The sequence below is a fragment of the Phyllostomus hastatus genome, unplaced genomic scaffold, assembly GCF_019186645.2.
Source record: "Phyllostomus hastatus isolate PE091 unplaced genomic scaffold, TTU_PhHast_1.1 phas_scaffold_1674, whole genome shotgun sequence".
Classification (NCBI taxonomy): domain Eukaryota; kingdom Metazoa; phylum Chordata; class Mammalia; order Chiroptera; family Phyllostomidae; genus Phyllostomus; species Phyllostomus hastatus.
In genome coordinates, this window is record NW_025334011.1 from 15,285,836 (window position 1) to 15,307,990 (window position 22,155).

A 22,155-nucleotide genomic window follows, 5' to 3' on the forward strand; every position below is an offset into this window, starting at 1 on the left:
CACTTCTGCTACTTGAGTCCAAGATGTCATCGCTTCTCACCTGGATTCTTCCAGTAACACCTTTGTCATGGCTGTCTTTTCAGAATCCGTTCTCCATTTAGCAAGCAGTGACTTGTGTTGGCTACATAATGCCACTATCCTGATTCATTTTCTGATTGCTTCCTCCACACTTCCTACCAAGGCCTAAAAGACCCTAAACCATCGAGAATTTTCCATTTCTGCTACTCACATTGAATAGTGAACATTTAAAATGATATTGATAAAGACTGTATGTTGCCATGTATAATACACTCCCATATATAATGTGCTCCCACATTTTTGACCCAAACTTACAGGGGGAAAAAGTGTTTCATTTTAATTGTTTAATTCAATTATTTATTTATACTTAGAAACAAAACCAATTATCGCATTCCAGGGTATTATTTTCCATATAGATAGCATTATTGTTTTCTAGAGTTACACTTTTAACACAAAGCATAAATAAAAGAATTAAAAACATTTATACAGACATAGAATTAGTACTACCCATATATAATATGTATCCTTATTTTTCTCTCAAAAAATTGGGCAAAAAAGTGTGCATTATACTTGGCAAAATATGGTATGTACATTCATTAACTGTACATTCTTCCTGAACTCTTCTTTCCCTGACCTTTGATGATTGGCTCTTTCAACAATTTCTTCTCCAGATTTAAACTTAAATGTTCTTTCTTTGGAGAGGCCCTGGCCTCAGCACCACTAATTTATAGCTACTGCTGCCATTGGTTACTGCATCTCAGTGTTTTTCATTCTTCAGGTGGCACTACTCACAACTTGATCATTTTCTTGTTTCTTTTTAAATTCTTCTTTGTCTTTTTGCACTAAAATGTGACCTCTTGAGAGCAGGAAAATTACATTATTTTTATAATTTTTTAATAATTACAAATTCCTTCAGATGACTTAAAAATGATGGTGGTCAATTTACGTTTTTTAACAAGACCAGAAATTTTTCTAATGTAATTTATAGTTAGGATTTTTCAAAAATAGCCCTTCACTTGGAACACTAAATAAAAGACTTTTTCAGCAAAGCAATTTCATTGTGCAAACATTTATAAAGAAGAAAGCTGACATTGTGCTTTTTTTTTTTTTTTTTTTTTCCCTTTTTGGTCTTTTCTTTAGATCACAGACAGCCAAAAGTCATCAGAAGACTCTGGATCCAGGAAAGATTCTTCCTCAGAGGTTTTCAGTGATGCTACGAAGGAGGGGTGGCTCCATTACCGGCCACTGGTCACTGATAAGGGCAAGGTATAGCATTTTCTTAGTTCCTGCAAGTGGAAGATAGACAGACACTGAAAACTGAAGCATGAAGTCTGTATATAAAGTGTCAACATATCCAAGGGCCTAGCTGGTGTAGCTCAGTGGATTGAGCGCAGGCTGTGAGCCAAAGTGCTTTGATTCCCAGTCAGGGCACATGCCTGGGTTACAGGTCAGGTCCCCTGTAGGGGGGACAGGAGAGGCAACCACACATTGATATTTTTCTCCCTCTCTTTCTCCTTCCCTTCCCCTCTCTCTAAAAATAAATAAATAAAATCTTTTTAAAAAATAAAATGTCAACATATCCAGAATAAAGAATGGAAAACATCTTTTATAAACACCTTTTTCCATATGAAGGGAACATTATTTTTTAAAAATTCTAATCACATTTAGTTTTCTAGTTTTTTATTCTGTGTATCATCTGTGGATATATTGTCTTATATTTTGGTAATATAAAGGAGAAATCAAGATGTTTAAGACGAAACTTTGCTTTAATCATTAAAATTTATTAGTTATTATCACAGTAATCTTTTAGAGTGGCACTTCTTCATATTAATAATTTTAAATTTTTTATTTAATTTTTCTCAATTATTTCAAACAGTATTTTTTAAATAATCAAAGAGTTTAACAATTTAAGAAAACTCACTTTGGATGTGACTATTATTACTTGATCATATGAAGTTGATCAATTTTGTTAATTCATTAATTAAAGATACTGTTTTGGGATCTCCTTAGCAGTGTTTCTTATTTTCATAACCTGTGACTTGTGTTAAACCTGACTTTCATTCAAAAGAATTTTCTGGCTGACTTTTTTCTTTTTTTCTATTCCTTTAGCATTTTAAATATATTTTGTGATGCCTGTTTTATCTTAATTTCCTTGTTTATTTTCCTAACCAAATTGAAGTTGAGATTTCACTATCCTTAATTTTGATACGAATATATTGCCTAACTTGGTTTATACCCCACAAGTTTTGTCTTTCCTCCCTAACAAGTATGTTTTGAAATAAATCAGGCACCTGCTGTATTTGATATATATTTCTGCTTAACAGTGTTGCTTAATGTGTTTATCCTGTCACTGCAATTTAGCCAAGGATTAAGTATGCCTGACCTGTTTCGTGTTTTCTAGCGAGTTGGTGGGAGCATCCGGCCGTGGAAGCAGGTGTATGTTGTACTTCGGGGCCATTCGCTTTACGTGTACAAAGATAAGCGAGAGCAGATGACTACATCTGAAGAAGAACAACCCATCAGTGTTAACGCTTGCTTAATAGACATCTCCTACAGTGAGACCAAGAGGAAAAATGTGTTCCGGCTCACCACACCAGACTGTGAATGCCTCTTTCAGGCTGAAGACAGAGACGATATGTTAGCCTGGATCAAGACCATCCAGGAGAGCAGCAACCTAAATGAAGAGGTGTGGGTTCTGAACGATGTTGATAAAATCAGACAAGTTCATTCACATTTTTCTTATTTCTTTTTTTCTTTAAGAAGACTGAAAGTATCTGATACATTATTTTTACTTATTGGGATATCACCTGTAGAATTAAAAAAAATAGATTATGTACTCTGCATACTGTCTCAGAAGCAGGGAGCCACAGATCAGATTGGATCCTAGTTCTGGTCATTACCTTCATGGCCATATAATTCCAAATCTGTCTTCTTATGTCTCAGACAGGAATGTTATGTGGCTTAAGTTATAGTGACAATACGTATGAAAACAAATTACTATGTAAACGCAAAGAGATAATGACATTGTGGTTTTCATTAGTGGAATCATGCAGCTAGGAATATAATATCACCTATTGTAATAGATTAATTGGTTTTAGGAAAATTTGAATGATCAGAAATCATATTATAAGCCTTTTTTTTTAAATAAGAAATGATGTTTAGGGACTTAAGAGACTTTCTAGCTCACAATCATCAAGATATTTTTATAGTGTGAATTTTGGCAGCAAAGGTAGTTTTTTAAGTGGATATAACGAAATTTTAAGCCAAAAATTCAGCAATGATCATGTCTAGCTTTTATTTGAGTACCTTTTTTGTGTCATTGACACAGTTTTTCTAATACATTGTTTTCACTTTTTGTGCCCATTGTTAGTACAAAAAGGAAAGAGCAACTTCCTTTTCTCTTTCTTTAGTGCTTAGGAACACATATAGTAACAATAAGGTTATGCAGTTTATCTTCTTAATTTTAATCATTCCATTATACCCAATTCAAATTATGAAAACTTACCTATGCCTGTGCTTTTTTTTCTCTGATAGTTTACATGCTCCCTTGTTTGTGGTTAAAAGTTAACACCAGATTGTATCAGTACACCCTCTGTTCTACAGCCACCACTACAAAGAAAGCATCAGACCTGAATTTTTGCAAAGAAACAGGGAGAATAAGGACTTGGATATAGACTTCAGCTTTAATAGCCACGTTTAAGAAGCACCTGCTGCGTGCTAAGCATTTGTAGAGCGTCCTTGTCAAACTTCCTTCAGATGACTTCATCTGTAAAACATAGAGGGCTGTTTTAAGGACTTAATGAGATAGTGCTTATGAAGAACGCCTGCTGCCTGGTAGATAATAAGCATTTACTTAATGTCAGTCATTGTCGTCATCATCATCATCCAAAGTTAAGACACAGGTATTTTTTTGTTTTATAGATAAGAAAGTAGTAATTCACTGAGCACATACCGTATGACAGATAGTCTTTTAAGCATTTTTACATGAATTAATCTCAGCAGCCATATGAATATGTCCTATTATTATCATCATCATCACCATTTCACAAACAAGGAAGCCATGTAGCAAAGACAGGTTATGTAATTTCCCCAAGGCAACATAGCTGATAAGGTCAGGGCTAGGATTTAAACCAGGAAATTTTATCCTCTAGGTCTTAACCATATGATCTCTCGCCTGGGAGGTGAGAAGAGTCATTTTGAATTTGAGATTGTTTGACTCCAAAGCCTGTATATTTTGTAAATTATATTGTTGGTTGTAATCAAAATGAGACAACTAAAAAAAAATTTTGAGGACACATGCCAATGTATAATTGAAATCAATAGAGAAAAATCATCACTTTTGGGTCAACTCTTAAGTTTTCCATACAGCATATTATAAAATTTAACTTGTTGGGGTTTTTTAAAAAAAGAAAGCTTTTGAGCTTTTCTGATAATCTGTCACTTCTAGCACTTAATTGATCCTTAATCTCTTACTCTTATAACAATGAACAATTTTGGCAGTATTTTTCATCTTCAATCCAAATGAGTGTTTTGAAATGCTGGTCATTTTTTTTTGTATTAGAGAAAAAACTGACTTTCTGCTCCCCAGTCATTAATTTAAAATGACAGATTAATAAGTTAGAACACTTGGCTACTCACTGGTTCTATTCTAAGTATTGCTGTGGTACAGAAAATAAACAGAAAACTCTCTCAGTGAGGGTGGCACTTGGAACATTGGTCACACGGTGACTGTAAGGTGATGTTGAAGAGAGGGTTCACAGCGGCACCATGGAGGGTAACTATAGTGTCTTCACTGAATACGCAAAGTAGGGCAATAGAGAGCCTCAAAAAATTAGGGATTCCTATTTTTAGAGTTGACCATCTAATTTTACCTTTTTATTCTGTAGGACACTGGTGTTACTAACAGGGATCTAATTAGTCGAAGAATAAAAGAATATAACAGTCTGATGAGGTGAGAATTCCACTCTGTGCATAAGTTAATTTGGATATAAAATACTTATTTGTTAAGAAACATTCATTTCTTTCAGCAGCAAAGCAGAACAGTTGCCAAAAACACCTCGCCAGAGCCTCAGCATCAGGCAGACTTTGCTTGGTGCTAAATCAGAGCCAAAGACTCAAAGTCCACATTCTCCAAAAGAAGAGTCAGAGAGGAGGCTTCTCAGCAAAGGTACTGATGTTGGCATTCTCAGATAAATTGAACAAATGAAATAGTTTAAAATTGGGATTTTAAAGGTATCTACATATTTTTCTGTACCAATTTTGCTAACCTCAGCCCAGCATGCACTAGCTCAAAGACCCCTGTGGGCCTGGTCTAGGCCATTGGGACCTTTCCCTTTAAGGTGAAGTCTGAAGTGCCAGTTCTCGTGACAAAGACAAAGTGAAGGAAAGTACAACACATACATCTACACTGCAAATTTGATTAATGCAGAGGATCAGGCGCTGTCATTTTGAGATTAATTGTGCTTCTTTCTGTAAAACTCTCACTATGAAGTTGTCACATTGATTCTATTTTCTTGACTGTGTTAAAGAAAATCATGGTACAAATTGTAAAAAGGTAAAGACAAATAATTGATAACTACTAAATTATATGAAAAGTTAAAAGTAGTGCTGTATTAGCAAGAGAAGATAATACAGTATTTTTGATAAATATGTGTTAGTTACAGTAGAGAACTGATTTACATAAATATTGATAAAGGGTTTTTTAAGTCATGATGTAAATACTCATGTTTTCATTGTCTTCTTATGTTGTTTTATTTTGAATAACAATCAAAAGATGATACCAGTCCCCCAAAAGACAAAGGCACATGGAGAAAAGGTATTCCAAGTATTATGAGAAAGACATTTGAAAAAAAGCCTGCTGCTACTGGAACGTTCGGGGTCAGACTGGATGATTGCCCACCAGCTCATACAAATCGGGTAGGAGACACCAGCAAGCAGGATTTCCTAAAGTCACTCACTCACTTGCAGTCATAATAGGACCTGTGCACACAGCCATTCAGATAACAGAGTACCTGTTGATTTATTGAGCCTCTTCTCCTCTCATAGCTCATCTTAATTTCCCTAAGCTTTTCTGATATGTAAGGGTGTGTTGAGTAATTTTATCTGTAATGCTTTTTTCTAATGTATTGACTCTGAAATAGAATAATTATTCAGACATTAGGATTGTATCTGAAATGATCAGTAAGAATTTATTTTCAAATCATGTGTGTTTCTGCTTTTAGCATCATAAAAGAAGGATGAGAACGAGGACCTGATTAAGAAAGTATAATAAGTGTACTTGTGTGTGTGTGTTTACAATACCCATGTTAGGATTCATATCATGAGTTGATTGATGTTAGCCGTCACTCCCTTCTTTTTTTTTTTTTTACTTTATTCCTCTTTATTCAACTGAACTGTTCTCACACACTCTTCACTTGTTCTCGTTTCCTGTTTAGACTGTTATCTCCCTGTGGACCCTTCCTTTCCTGTCTTGACCTATTTCCTTTTCCCACTGTCTCAAGTATCTCTTGCTGGTTTTATCAGTTCCAAATTCTGCAGTATGTATATGCTTTATTTTCTCTATCTAAATGCAGTAATTTATGCATTTTCTTTTGGGTGAAAATGGCCTTTTAGCTAAGGTATACATCTACTAACTAAACATAAAAATCGGTATTAAATAAAATGTTTATTTCTTGTTTTGCAGTATATTCCATTAATAGTTGACATATGTTGCAAATTAGTTGAAGAAAGAGGTCTTGAATATACAGGTATTTATAGAGTTCCTGGGAATAATGCAGCCATCTCAAGTATGCAAGAAGAGCTCAACAAAGGAATGGCTGACATCGATACACAAGATGATGTAAGTTGTGTACTTCTGTGTGGATAACTGATCTGTGTTTTTTCTTTTGGTGATATTGGCTGTAAAACCACTATATTTCTATTTTGCCACCTAGAAATGGCGAGATTTGAATGTGATAAGCAGCTTACTAAAATCCTTCTTCAGAAAACTCCCTGAACCTCTCTTCACAAATGGTGAGTTAATGCCCACAAAAGAAACCAGAGGAAACAGTTAAAAATTACATTGTTGGAAAGCCATAGAATATGAAATTGAAGGAGGAAAAAAATATTTTTGACAAAGGAAATGAGAGATTATGTTGAGTTCTTATTTATATATAAAACATAATTATGTGCTATTTTTGTCATTCAGATATTTTCTCCCTGGTATATATTAATGGAAAACAGAGTTTGTAAAAAATTGTTTAGGCTCAGTAAAATATATATTATCCTGTTCATTCACATTTGCAGTCAAGCTAAAGAGATATTTTATTGTTTTCACTCAAAAGTATTCAGACCCTAATAAGATACAATAAGTAGAAAAATATATTTTTACTCAAGGCAAATATTTGACTTATATAAGACACTCTACTAGATGTTGCAGTATGGGGCAAAGAGAAAAATGTACCAAGTGTATAAATACAGAATAGTACACTCAGGGGACTCACATCGTAGATAATCGTATTTGATGATAAGGGTTAGATGATCATTAAAAACTATAGCAGTTTTAGAGACTGATATGTCAAAAGTTATTTGGGGTCTTCCCTACAATTGTTAAATTGTGATATGAAATTGAACCTTAAAGGAAAGCTAGATTACAACTCATCTAAGCAATTTAAGATTTGCTTTATTGTTCTTATTGTTGTTGTCAGATAAATATGCCGACTTTATTGAAGCCAATCGTAAAGAAGATCCTCTAGATCGTCTGAAAACATTAAAAAGACTAGTAGGTATTATTTTTATATTTCTAAAGGTATACCTAAAATTCAGCATCTAAATTCATCATGAAAATAATATGTTTCAGATACACGATTTGCCTGAACATCATTATGAAACACTTAAGTTTCTTTCGGCTCATCTGAAGACAGTGGCAGAAAATTCAGAAAAAAATAAGGTATGTAAAAAGTGCACACTGAAGCGATATACTTCCAGTGGGTTTAGGTAAAAAGATATGCTTCATTGCTTTATGCTAACTAATCAAATACAGGGTTATAATTCAATAAAAGCTCTAAAATATAGCATATTGGCTGATCAGTACCCCTAAAGATCACTGCTAAAAGCAAAAGATCCCAAAATATCAGTTATCAGCATTTTTAAAAGACATTTCTATTTACAAGTGTCTAGCAGGAACAATGAAAAAGCCAGACATTCCATTTCTTTTATTTTTCAGTTGTATACCAGTGTTTTGAATAGACAGTATTTGCATGATACAACAGTCAGAATGTACCAAATAATACAGACATTTTTATTGTTTTGTTTAGTTTTAAGCACATAAGACCTTTTTGTGTTGTTTTTAACACCATCACATTACCTTTATTAAACACATCCAAATTTTTTAATCCTTAATATCATCTAATACTCAGTTCATGTTTGGTTTCTCCAGACTGATACATGGACCTTGTTTGCATATTGATTTAAACAAACAACTGTAAAGACTTTTCTTTAAATCATTATCTAAACAAGGTCCGCATATTGTGGTTGGTGCATTATAGTCTTAATATCTCACCATTCTCCTCACTCCTTGGTGATTGTTGCCTCAATCCTTTATGTCACTAGAGGTGGCAAAAGAGGATTCTGACTCTGAGACATTACTTCTCGAAATACTTAAACACAGCACTTCGATTTCTGGAAAAGAAAGAAAGAAACACAATACCACAAACTCAGGAATACTGCTGTCACTACTTTTTCTAAGGATGATAATCTGCTTAAAGTGGAGAAAAATGCTTTTATTCAATTTAGTTTAGTGGCTCTGCATGTTCTGGAAGATAGTTGCTCACAGTTGTAGTAAGGCTGGATTACGAGAGCAGTATCAGCCCCTACTACCTATAAATCAAGAAGATTACAAGCAGTCTTATCATTTCTTTTAAGACAGCTTCCTCAAGTGATAGGGCTATAAAAGAGGGTGAGAAAAGAAAGCCTATAGTAACTGGTTGTATTGCTTTCAGAAGCTCATAGAATAGGAACCAAAAACTCAGTATAATTATAGTTGAAATATTTTCTGATTGTTTCAGCATTTTCCAAGGTATAGTACATCATTCGTCAGTTTTGCTGGATGTTAGTAAGAACTATGGGAAAAGAGTGCTGGATGGTCTAATTATTTTAGAAAGTACTGGATTAAGCAAAATATAGTTGATTTCTTTACTGAAGATTTTTGAGAATCTTAAATATATTTACACTGTGAATCTTCACTGAGAACATAAGGCATTTCATTCCCCAGACTTATTTGATGACGTGTTGTGGAACATCTTTTAAAAAAATACAGAATTTGTTTTAAGTAATTAATGAATTCATAAAATGTGAACTACATATATTACTAGTTTTATATGGAAACCAGCTAAAACTGTATTCCCACATCATAAATATTACTGTATATATAAAATTAAAAGGCATGTTATTATTAGTCTAAATACTTAATGAAATCATAGACAAGAATCTAGTAAAAATTTTACGTAAGACCTTTGAGATGCTGGACTTTTGTTTTTTGACAGAAGGCTGAGGCGACTACACCTTTTAGAGGGAAAGTGGGAAACATGCCTTGTGTGCCCAGCTCAAGTAAACTCTTCACGCAGTGGTGTTTTCTTCCACTCAGCCAACTTTCTGTGGAAGTACTGACTTCAGTTACAAGTTAGACACGTAATAATTGCTTCAGAATGGGAAAAGATCTCTGGGTTATCCACTTTGTACTTTGTACCCTATTTGAGAGGTGTGCGTGTGCATGCCTCTCACAAAATGGTAGAGTAGTGTGGTTCCTTAAACAGTATTTTTTTTTCCAGTGTGGCTTTTCAGTTCTCTGGTCATTTGTAACCCCTTGGTATGTTTTCAGGGTTGGTGAAAGTTATTTAACATTTGAATCAAATCCTAAGTTCAGAGTATTACAGCAGATACTATAAGATATAACAAAGGAAAACAAAAACCCTACATGTTTGATAATTGTATAATTAAACAAGGAATAGAAATAGCGTGGGAATGGACATACAAACATGTAATACTGAGCATTCAGATTGGTGCAGTGATAGGCAAAGAACTCCAGAACATTTGGTTAAAGTAAAAATTGATTCAGAAGGAATACTTCCAGACATTTGGTTTTACATATTAGGGATTTAGCTATACTATTGAGGCAGGTTTGGAAAATTTTATGTATCTTTCAACAGTTTTCTGCTCTTTAGTTTTTGAGGGCAGAGGATTTCCATGTTCTTTTCTAAGTGTTTTCCCTTTGATACTAATATTTTTGTTAGTTGACTTAGCTTCAGTAATACTAGTTTTGAATCACATCAATTGCTTTCTATCAAAGACTTCTTAGAAGAAAGGAATGCCAGTTAAGCATTGTACATTATGCATTGTCATTAAAGCAGGAAAAAAGTTAGGTAGAGGTTAACTTAGGAAAATTATAACTAGGAAGCTTTTTTCTATTTTACACACACATCAGTCAACCATTCTTCTTTGAATTCTTTTTCACCAGAAGAACCTGTCAGAAATAAGATGTCAAACATGAAATTCTTAAACTTATTTTCTTAAGAAAAATTGTGATATTTCCCAGTATCATCCTTTATTGCAGATGGAACCAAGAAATCTAGCAATAGTTTTTGGCCCAACTCTTGTGAGAACATCTGAGGACAACATGACGCACATGGTCACTCACATGCCGGACCAGTACAAGATCGTGGAGACACTCATCCAGCACGTAAGTTCCTGCTTCACCCCGCCCAGAGAGTTTTTTCTCCAGGAGCAGCTGATAGATAGGGTAGAATTTGGCTATAATTTTTTTGTTTTTTTGAGATAATTACCCTTTTCTGTATTCTGTGCTCCAAAATATAGATCTATTTAATTTCTCTTTTTACCTTTTTTATTTTAAATTTTAGCATGACTGGTTTTTCACAGAAGAAGGTGCAGAAGAGCCTCTTGTAAGTATTGTCTGACTGCATTTGCACTCTGTTGTTTTCACTGGGACACCAGATCCTGACACTCCAACAATGTCAGCCTCCTGCTTTGTATGCTCTTACCCACTTTGCACCCTGGAATCAGGTCCTTAGCTCCTCAGTTTCCAACCTAAAGAAAATAGAAGTATGATGCTCATTGCATAGTTAATTATGTGTAAACAAGGTAAAAAATTATGCCCATGTACTCCACTCAGTAATGGGTTTTTTATTAAATGTTGCTTGAATTTTAAAGAAAGTATCTTTGAAGAAATGATGAAGAGATCTTTGTTTATTAACCATAGACAACAGTGCAGGAGGAAAACACAGTGGACTCCCAGCCAGTGCCCAACATAGATCATTTACTCACCAACATTGGAAGGACAGGAGTGTCCCCTGGAGATGTATCAGGTAACTCTTGCCTGGGCAGTATCAAGTTCTAGGTTAAAAGTTAAATTCTTGTAACATGAAAGCAAATCAACCATAAGTAACAATTCACTGTGATTTTTTCCCTTTTCTTCTTTTTTTTCTAATAAGAAACTTAATCTCCCTTTTCTGATTGGTCTTAATTTTCTTCCAGCGACTGTAATGCCATTATATGACTGTAATGCATGGAGTTACAGTGCTTGTCAGAGTGGAAACATGAGGGAAATGAGCATGCGAACCACTGTTTTGTTCTTTTTTTTTTTTAATTCACAGTTTCCATGTAATAGTCATCACAAGGTAAAACAGATATATGCTGCTGAATATGTGGTTGCTGTGATGGCAGAAAGTATGGTCTTTCTAGACTGTATAAGTAGTTTTCATTCTTGGGCTTGGCGTTCTGTTTAAAAGCAGCAAGGAAAATACTGAACTGCTAAAGGGCACCATTTTCAGAAATGCAGTATATTATTTGTCACTATAGATGTCATAGTAAAAGTCAACCTATTTGACAGTTTCTTCTGTTTTCTCCTGCCACCCTAATGTTTGGTTAAGTATTAGTTCTCGTAGGCTCTTTTGATGAAATTTTTCTCCTGCCAAACTGTTGCACTAACCTAGCATGTTGTTTTACACAATTGTTCTCCCTTTGTCTCTAGTTCTTGTTCTAGTCCTAAAGGGGTTTTTCAGCACTTACTGACACAGGCAAATCTATACTGATGTTGAACAGGCGAAGTGGGAGGAGTCTATCACACGGTAATGTCGCTAGTGGATTCTGTGGTGTCCCTGATGGACAGCTGGAACTGTAGGAAGAAGGAGGACTGCTGTCCACACTGTAGCTGCCTTGTCTGCAGAAACCCCCGATTCTTGTAAATGCAAAACATCGTTGATCTGTGGTGTAAATTTTCTCTTAAGATTCTTGTAAACAGATCAATACTACTTTCTTAAAAGTTTTTCTGCTGTTTCTTGTTATTTCTGAAGCAGACCGTGAGGAGAAATAGCATGGTATGGTCTACCAGTTCCTAAAGTCATACAGCATTTAGCCATGTGTTAAAAGGGGCGTGGCACGGGGCTCAGCTCATTAATTTCGAAAATCAGTTTCCCTAAAGTCAAAATGTAAAATTTCAAAATTGGTGTGATTCGGGATAGTGCTAGCCCCTTCCTACCCTCTTTGTAATTGTATAATCTGAGTTTTTGCCAGACAGTAAAATTATGGTCTCCATTTTTTCATTTCCATAATAGCATTTGTTAGTAGATAATTACAAAACTGGTAGCAATTTAAACAAACTAGTCAAAAGGATCCCTGACTGCCCAGATATGAAACTGGGGTCTCAAGCACAAAGATCAGCATTGTTTAATATAAAACCAAAGTGACCTGAAACAGGGTTATCCTGATGCCTCTTTTGCATCCATATGCATATAGTATGTGCTTATAAAATTTGAGTTTGACAGTCTGACAAAAATCAACATAAATACACCCAGTATGATTGTCTCAATTTGTAGCTAGGGCAGCAAAGAATCTTAAAAGTTCTACATTGTGTATCAGTTTCAGATACAGGATGTGGTACATAGTACAATTCTTAAAAAGGTCTTCAAGCTTTTTTATTACTAGATTTAATACTAGAAAGTTCAATGAGCACTAGCATTTCTGTTTTTGTTAGTACAGGGCTCCTTTGCCATCCTCTCATTGAGCTGGTTCTGCCTACAATTCACAGCACTCTCTCATGGCGGTGGCTTTCTGTGGTGCAGCTTGCATCTTTGTGAGCTCTGACTATCCACTGTGTTCAATGGTTTTGTTTGAGTTTTGCTTTCCCATTTTGTTCTGTGCCTGTCTTTTCCATAAGTTCTGCATTGTTTGTTGAAAGACATAAAGATGGACTAATACTGACCATGTTTTATTTAACTTCTCACAGATTCAGCTACTAGTGACTCAACAAAATCTAAGGTAAATTGTTTTGTATGATTGTGAAATATTTTAGGGGGGAATTGTTTTTTGGCTAATTGTTACGAATAGTGTACAAATGCATCCCTGTCTGTGTCTGAAGACACAGACAAACAAGATCTCATAAAGGGAAAAATTAATTCAAAGAATAGAATATTGTAGAAGACTACTGGATTGTGAGTTGAAATGTTGGACTTCTCTCAGCATAGCTTAGCATAATTCAAAGAGGTGGGCTTTACTTCCTCATTCTTTAATATGAAAAGTTTCAAAAATATGAAAGTAGGATAGTATAATGAGTCCCTATTCCCCCATTATCCATTCTCCATGATTAACTCATGGCCAAGTTTATTTCATCTGCACTCCACTCAAATCCCAAATATCATTATATCTGTAAATATATCCGTAGTAATACAGATTTTTTGTTGTCATATATTTTATGGAAATTATAGATTTTATGTTAGCAAAATCACTAATTTTGTTTGTATGATCAATATTTTAAACACAACTTATGTTCCACTGACAATAGCAACAAATTGCACAGTTTTTTAAGTAGCTTTTGGGATATTTTATACTTCTTAGAAAGAATTTTTTTTAAGATTTATTTCCAGAGAGAGGGGAAGGGAGGGAGAAAGAGAGGGAGAGAAACATCAGTGTGTGGTTGCCTCTTGTGCACCCCCAACTGGGGACCTGGCCTGCAACCCAGGAATGTGCCCTGACTGGGAATTGAACCAGTGACCCTTTGGTTTGCAGGCTGGTGCTCAATCTACTGAGCCACACCATCCAGGACTAGAAAGTATTTTATTAATTCAAACTTTGTTTAACTGAGATAGTAGCAGCTAGAATTGTCAATAAATTTCTTAAAACATTTTTCTATTCAGAAATGAGATGTGAATTTTACTTATGTTTAAATAGCATAATGGGCTATATACAATTATAATTCCTGCAGAAAATATTACAAAGTATTATAATCATATTATTCACTTCCACTTATATTGTTATTTTCACCATCTTTTTGCCTTAACCTTTTATTTTGGATCATTTTAAATCTATAGAAATGTTATTAGAGTAATAGCACCCAAACCTTTTACTCTAGACTCATCAGTTGGTAAATATTGATTGTATTTTATTTCTGAATAATTTTAGAGTTACTGAATAGACATGATAACACCTTACCCCTAAATATTTTCCCACTTGTCCCAAAAATGTTCTTTGTTTATTTTTTATCTCTTTATACAGGATGTAGTCAAGGATAATTCCTTGCATGTAGTTGTCATGTCCCTTTAGATTTCTTTAATCTGGAGCAGTTTCCCATCTTTTTTTTTTTTTTTCTGCCAGAATATAAGATTTTGGATTTCAGAGCTCTTAGAAATTCATACCTTCCATGTTATTAAATGCTTATTTCTTAACCTATTGTGATAGCCATCTCTTTATCTTAGTTATGGTGATGTTGATACCATGCCAGTAAAATAATAGATATCCAAATGATATAATTCTTTGTAACAGTTTCTCAATTGTGAAATAGTCATTTGCCTCAACATATACTTTATGGTTATACAGTCATAGAAGTTTAAAGGGAATCCTAGTAAATCTCAATGAAAACATAATCTTACTTCTTCTTACCTAAATGAACAGTGAAATTGAGATATTTAAAGGTGAATCCCTTGCTCAGTGTCATACACAGCAAGCTGCAGGCAGAAAGTCTGGTCTCCTAATTCAGAGCTCTGTCTAAGCCATTATCTATACCCTCCTGTGTAGCAGAATGTGTTAAAATGTCAATGACCATTAGAAATGGACAGGATAATTACAAAATTCTTTATAATTTATCAAAAACAAAGTTCTGTTAATCTTTGATTTCATTTTGGCTAATTCTTAATATGACAGCCTAAATTTTTATTTTTCAAAGACTTCAGTACATTGGTTTTGGCAAGTCTAAGATTTTTATGACAGTAGAGAAATGCACTTTCTGTTACTCAGCATGCTTCCTGCCTGCCTGCTCGTGTTAAATGGTGTGTGGTGACCCTACAGGGGTTTATTGACCCCTACCACCACCATTTAATTAGCACATAGGCATTATGAACAAATTAATTGAATAGTTGTCATCAAGAACCTGTTGTAAGTAGCTAACAAAGCCAGTAATTTGCAACACAACTTTACCAATAACAAGGCATGAAAGTGTTTCTTTGGTTAAAGACTCAAAGTCTTTCATCGACCTTACCTTCTTTGAACTTTCTGATTTTGTTATTACCTTGAGATAAATGAAGACATTACCAAACTGATTTGCCTAAGGCAAGACAAGTTCCTGAAGTCCAGCCTTGCGGAAATAATGGAAGACCAAAGAATCCCTTATCTTAATGAGCTGATCGTATATAGTATCTGAACCATATGCTGTCTATAGTTAGAAAATTGAAGTCAGTCATGGGATTTTAGTAACCTATTTCATAATACTGTATTTAGCTATGTCGAAATATTAACTCCTACACCTGAAAGAACCTGAAGAATGAGCACTGCCAAGCAGGGAAAGTCAGTAGATACAGGGAAATGAACAAGCACAGGAGAGCTGGATCACACTGGGCACAAAATACTCCTTTCAAAGATGGACGCCTGTGAGCCGAGACTTGGCAGTTAAATAACATCTGTATGACTTGGCGGTAAATACTACTAGGCAGGAAATGGGGCTAGTTAAATAAAAAGTAATTTATCTAAAATTATATGTAGATGAATAAATATATCTTAAGAGGAGGAATAAAAAGCTAATTATATTTTATTAGTGCTTCTAGAGCTTTGTAAGGGTAATTCAGTAAGAAATATTTGGGGGAAAACCCTTTCAGAAAAGGAACTTGATAATGTTCTCATGCCGATCATCTCATTTCTGATTGCTTTTCAGGGTTCTTGGGGATCTGGAAAAGATCAGTATAGCAGGGAACTGCTTGTATCTTCCATCTTCGCAGCCGCTAGTCGCAAGAGGAAAAAGCCAAAAGAAAAAACACAACCTAGTAGCTCAGAAGATGAACTGGACAATGTGTTTTTTAAGAAAGAAAATGCAGAACTGTGTCACAACAGTACTAAAGAAGAATCCAAAAAAGAGAGTGAGACATCAGGAAGAAAACAGAGGATCATCATTTCCAAAGAAAATAATACTAAGAAAGACAGCAGTGCAACAAAAGATGAGAAGACATCACTGCAAAAAGATAGTATGGCTTCCGAAGAACCCTCACCCCCACACAATTCAAAACACAACAGGTCACCCACTCTGAGCTGCCGCTTCACTGTACTGAAAGAGAGCCCCAGGTCCCTGGTGACACAGAAGTCCCCCCACTTTGAAGAGACAGGGTCAGACTCCGGCACTTTGCTTAGCACGTCTTCTCAGGCTTCTCTGGCAAGGTTTTCCACTAAGAAGTCCACCAGTCCAGAAACTAAACGTGCTGAGTTTTTGGCCAATATCAGCACCATCACCTCAGATTATTCAACCACATCCTCCACTACGTACTTGACCAGCCTTGACTCCAGCCGACTCAGCCCTGAGGTGCAGTCCGTGGCAGAAAGTAAGGGAGACGAGGCTGACGATGAGAGAAGCGAACTGATCAGTGAGGGGCGGCCTGTGGAGACAGACAGCGAGAACGATTTCCCCATTTTCCCCACCGCTTTGACTTCTGAGAGGCTTTTTCGAGGAAAACTGCAAGAAGTGCCTAAGACAAGCCGGAGAAATTCAGAAGGAAGCGAAGTAAGTTGTACTGAGGGAAGTTTAACACCCAGTTTGGATAGCCGAAGACAGCTCTTCAGTTCCCATAAGCTGATTGAATGTGATACGCTGTCCCGGAAAAAATCTGCCAGGCTCAAGTCAGACAGTGGGAATCTGGGAGAGGCCAAGAGTGAGAAAGAAACAACTTCAATAACCAAAGTATTTGATGTTATGAAGAAAGGGAAGTCAACAGGGAGTTTACTGGCCCCAACCAGGAGTGACTCAGAAAAACAGGAACCCACCTGGAAAATGAAAATAGCAGATCGGTTAAAACTGAGACCCAGAGTCCCAGCAGATGACATGTTTGGAGTAGGAAATCAAAAAACGAATGCTGAGACTGCTAAAAGGAAAAACATCAGACGTCGACATACTCTCGGAGGGCACAGAGATGCTTCTGAAATCAGTGTTTTGAATTTTTGGAAAGCGCAGGAGCAGAGTGGGGAGAGAGAGCCTGAACTCTCGGCTGTGACTCGGTTAAAGCCCAAATGCTCGGCCCAGGACTTGTCCATCTCGGACTGGCTTGCAAGGGAGCGCTTACGCACCAGTACATCTGACCTTAGCAGAGGAGAAGCAGGGGACTCCCAACAGGAGAGTTCTGGCACATTAGAAATTTCCATTACGGACACACCCATGTCTTTTCAGTCTGATGCAGACAGTTCTTCCAGTACCTTGGCTTCAACTAATAGGCCCCTTCTTTCCATACCACCACAGTCACCTGACCAAATAAATGGAGGAAGCTTCCAGAACATGAGCCAAAATGCTAGTTCTGCAGCTAATGCCCAACCTCATAAACTGTCTGAGTCCCCAGGAACTAAAGCACAGCTTCATCCCTGTCTTTAAACTGGGGGTATGTCCACTATAGCAAATAAAAGGCTACTGTTACACGTTCCAGTAACTCTGTAAATATTTTCTTGTACCAGAATTGTTATTATGCAGCCCTCATTTGGGCTGGTTTTGTCATTTTGCACTGTGAAATAGCTTTACAGTGCATTACTACAGCCAGAAGAACATATATATATATTTAAAAATATATTGGATAGTTGTATACAAATGAGTAAGGTATTTGTTGCAACTTACTACATAGTGTATACCCAAGATTACTGAAGAAAATAGCTGGCATTAGTGTGCAGCAAATTTGTTCTTTTGGTTTCATCACTAACAGAAGTGCCTCATCATAAAAATCCATTTGGTTTTTAGGGTGCCATATTGTTAAAATTAGATAACTTACATTGAATAAATGAATGCGTTTTATGGGTAACAAATTGCATTACATTTACCAGTTTTAACACAGGTGGACACAGAACCTCTATTCTTTAGTCATTCCAGGTGGATCTCTGAGTTTTATATTCAAACTTTTAATACAGTTTTTGAGTTTTGTGTGACTTGAATTTTTAATCTTTCTGTACAATACGTAACTTAAATGAACATATTATATGTGTATCTTTTCTTCAGATACCAGATTTGATATAAATGTTGTAACATAGGTGTGTAGATAGTGACCTGGATAGAACTGGCTTCTTTATTGAGAAGAATATAATTCTGCATGAAGACTTAATGAATCCAAACCCATGTCATGCCTGTGTGCATACCCAATTAAACACTGGAAATAAAAAATTGTTTTAGTGAACTCAGCATGGCTTGAAACTTATTCTAATATATTTTTAAATGTGATCCATTTACAACTACCTTAATTGGTCCTGACTTTAAAAAATTACCTTCTCAGTATTTTCTCTCTGTCTCCTCTTTTTTGCTGTGGTTGGCAGGAATCTCTCTTATATTGGCCTAACCCCACTTTTGTACACAGATAATTTTCTAGCTAAAGTAACATAACAGTCTCCACTTAATCTGTGGAAGATATGTTCCGAGAACCCCAACAGGTAGTACCAAACCCTAATCAACTTCTCTGCTGGGAATGTGGCAGCAGCTTCTTTAATGGCAGACAGTCTCTCCAGGAGTCTTTATATCTGTCAGTTCAAACCCACTCCTGAATCTCTGGGACCATCCTTTACTTGCAGTAAATGACTTGCTGTCATTTGTCCCAGGATCCCTGCTGAAATCTTTCTACAGGCTCAATGCTTTCTGGTGCAACACACCGCCATCAATTGAACACATTTTCGGTTCATGTCTTCCACCCACAAATTTAATGCCTTTTCCATTTTAACTTATTAAATCACAGTGTGGCAGTAACGTTTGCAGTTTGAGGTATGCGACACCAAAACTAGAATGAATTTCTTTTTCTTCACAATTTCACAGATAAAGGATTTGTTCTTACCACAGATCTTAGCAACCTCAGCAGATGATTTTTTACTTTCCTTATTAAGGTGAGAACATTCACCTTTTCACTTAAAGGAAACACTTCTTGGCTTCTCTTTGGCATACCTGAATTGGCAGCATCATTACTCTAGCACTTTGGGGCCATCATTAAGTAAAACAGCACTGCGGGCACAAACTGTGATACCATGACTGCTGATTGGGCGGTCAGGCCTGTGGCTACCAAGTGACCAAGGGAACAGGGAGAATCTGTAGAGTGAAATGCTGGACCAAGGGGTATTCAGGTCTCAGACAGAATGGAGTGAAACTGAGGAATTTTATCATACTACTTGAACAGTGAGCAAATTGAAACTGATTATTTCTGGACTTTTCTACTTAGTATTTTCAGGTCTCATTTGACTACAGGTAACTGAAATCACAGGTGATCGGCAGGGCAGCTGTGGACAGTATATGTTGACTTTTTCTTGGAGATAACTGAGTGAAAACAACATGAATTTGGGAGTTAGACCAACTCTGTACTTTATCTAGATATTTAAACTCAAACAAATTATTTAACTTCTAAATTTATTCCCTTGAAACAATGACAATAGTACCTGTTTTTCAGGGTTATTAGACTTAAATGAGATACTGTTCCAGATGTAGTGCCTGCTGTACACCACTTGCAAAATATATCAAAGCTTTTGTTAGAAATAATAGGTAATTAAAAATCTTAGAGTGTTAAGACTGTGAAAGCCTTAAAAATCATCAAATCCAGTGGTTTTCAACCCTGTCAGACCCAATATTCTCTTTCCATAAAAAATACTCTGTACTTTCTTTTGTATTATTTTGAAATGAAATTCATAGATAATATAACATCTATATAATTATGTATGGAATGATACAATATATTTTCAATATACAATATAGAATATGATTTCAATATACAATATAGAATATAATTCTCATACTAGAAATAAAAGGAAAGTTATAATAAAATAATAATTATTTCAATATGTGAAATAGATGTTTGCACCAATATATAGAGTCACTAACAATACAATAACCTCATGTGCCATAAATAGTTTTGCTGTTGGTGATGTGATTTTTCTTAAATGATGTATGGTTTTTGGTATGAAGAAAATAAAGTACACTTTTTTCTTAGTTTACGTAGTAGATGTGTTCCTGGAAAAGTCAGTATATTATTAAAACCATGAAAAATACTTACATATAAAAGGGAAGTTAGATTCAAGACTCAAATACATTTTATTCATTTCTGCTCTTATTTTTATTTCCTTTGATCATTTATATTTGCTTAGATCATTGATTTTTCAGCCTTTCTTGTTTTCTAGTTTCCATTGTGATTTTTCGTTTAACCTGTGAGTTATTTAGATGTCTATGGTTTATTTTCCAAATATTTGAGGCTTTCTGTTTCTAATTATTGTTTTAAAAAACCGATTTCTAGCATAATTCCACACGATTATTAAAAATATTCTGTTGTTTGAAATTGAGACATTTATTATAAACTAGCATGTGGTCAATCTTGATAAACATCTCAGGTCCATTTGAAGACAATATATACTCTGTCATTTTTGTCTGCTCTGTTATATTGATTAAGTCAGCCTTCCTGAGCATGTTTTTCAGATCTGTATCCTTACAGATTTCTTACCTGGCTCTGCTCAGTTCCTGAGAGGTGATACAGTCTTGTGTTACAGCTGTTGATTTATACATCTCTTCTGTTAATGTTTTTCTTACATATTTTGAAGTTAGTTTCTTAGGTGGACATAAATTTACAATCATTTTATCTTCATGGTTGGTTGACCCTTTGACCATTATGGAACGCCCTTTTTTATCTCTAGCATAGCTGCTTGCCTTAAAGCTTATTTTGTATGATATTAATGTAGGTATATCAGTTACTCGTGGTTAGTGTTTGCATAATAAATGTTCATCCTTTTACTTGTAACACTTTGTGTTTATGTTTTTCAGGTTATCTCTTTTAGCAGCCTATAGATTTTTTAATATAATCTGATAATCTTTGTCTTCTACTTAGAATATGTAATCCAGTTACATTTTTAAATGTTTACCCAGTGATATATTTATTGATTACTTTTTAATGAGAAAGGAAGGGAAAGAGAGAGGGGGAGAGAGAGAAACATTGATCAGTTGCCTCTCATACAGGCCCAACTGGGAATTAGACCCACAACCTAGGTATGTGCCCCATCGGGGGATCAAACCCTTTTGGAGTATGGGACAGCATTCCACCGACTGGGCCACCTGGCCAGGGCTGATCCACCTGTGTCTCCTGTAATTGCTGTCATATTTGGATCAACATCTGCCATCTTAATATTTGTTTTTTCTACTTGGTCCACAGGTTTTATGTACTTTTTACTCTTCTTTCTTGCCTCTTGGATTAATCAGATATTTTTATTATACTGTTTCCCCTTTCTATAGCATGTTATTTATTCCTCTTTTTTTTTCAGTGACATCCTTCACTTGATAGAATCTAATTTAAATTAGAATACTTAACTGCTTTCCACATGTTGTTTATTATTGTTGATATGCATATAACTTGTAAGGCATTTTTGTTTTATACAGTTGAATATTCATCTGCATTTACCAACAGTTATTTCTACTGCTTTTCATTCTGATATCTGGAGTCTTTTTTTTCTCCTTCCTAAAGAACGCATAATCATTATGTCTTTTAATGTGGTCCTGCTAATGAATTCACTCAGCTTATATTTGTTTGGAAATGTCTTTATTTTGCTTTCTTTTTTCCAAAGGGTATGTTTACTGCCTATATATAGAATGCTAGGATTTTCTTTCAGCACTTTAAAGATGTCACTCAT

At 35.3% G+C, this 22,155-nt stretch overlaps 1 protein-coding gene across 7 annotated transcripts in view; it reads left to right on the top strand.

Annotated features, from left to right (window-relative positions):
- ARHGAP21 (Rho GTPase activating protein 21) overlaps positions 1 to 18,689 on the top strand; it is a 136,370-nt gene extending 117,681 nt beyond the window's left edge. For 5 of the 7 annotated variants that reach the window (XM_045857686.1, XM_045857693.1, XM_045857691.1 and 2 more), the window contains 14 exons: positions 1,159 to 1,284; positions 2,420 to 2,704; positions 4,905 to 4,969; positions 5,046 to 5,185; positions 5,792 to 5,934; positions 6,701 to 6,856; positions 6,951 to 7,029; positions 7,704 to 7,777; positions 7,856 to 7,945; positions 10,607 to 10,732; positions 10,911 to 10,952; positions 11,270 to 11,375; positions 13,295 to 13,326; positions 16,208 to 18,689. In XM_045857686.1, the coding sequence (XP_045713642.1) occupies positions 1,159 to 1,284; positions 2,420 to 2,704; positions 4,905 to 4,969; positions 5,046 to 5,185; positions 5,792 to 5,934; positions 6,701 to 6,856; positions 6,951 to 7,029; positions 7,704 to 7,777; positions 7,856 to 7,945; positions 10,607 to 10,732; positions 10,911 to 10,952; positions 11,270 to 11,375; positions 13,295 to 13,326; positions 16,208 to 17,902 (3,159 nt within the window). In that variant the 3' untranslated portion in view covers positions 17,903 to 18,689. The remainder of the gene's footprint in view (positions 1 to 1,158; positions 1,285 to 2,419; positions 2,705 to 4,904; positions 4,970 to 5,045; positions 5,186 to 5,791; positions 5,935 to 6,700; positions 6,857 to 6,950; positions 7,030 to 7,703; positions 7,778 to 7,855; positions 7,946 to 10,606; positions 10,733 to 10,910; positions 10,953 to 11,269; positions 11,376 to 13,294; positions 13,327 to 16,207) is intronic. The other 2 variants (XM_045857689.1, XM_045857692.1) reach the window with 1 other exon arrangement.
- Positions 18,690 to 22,155: the final 3,466 nt, after the last annotated feature.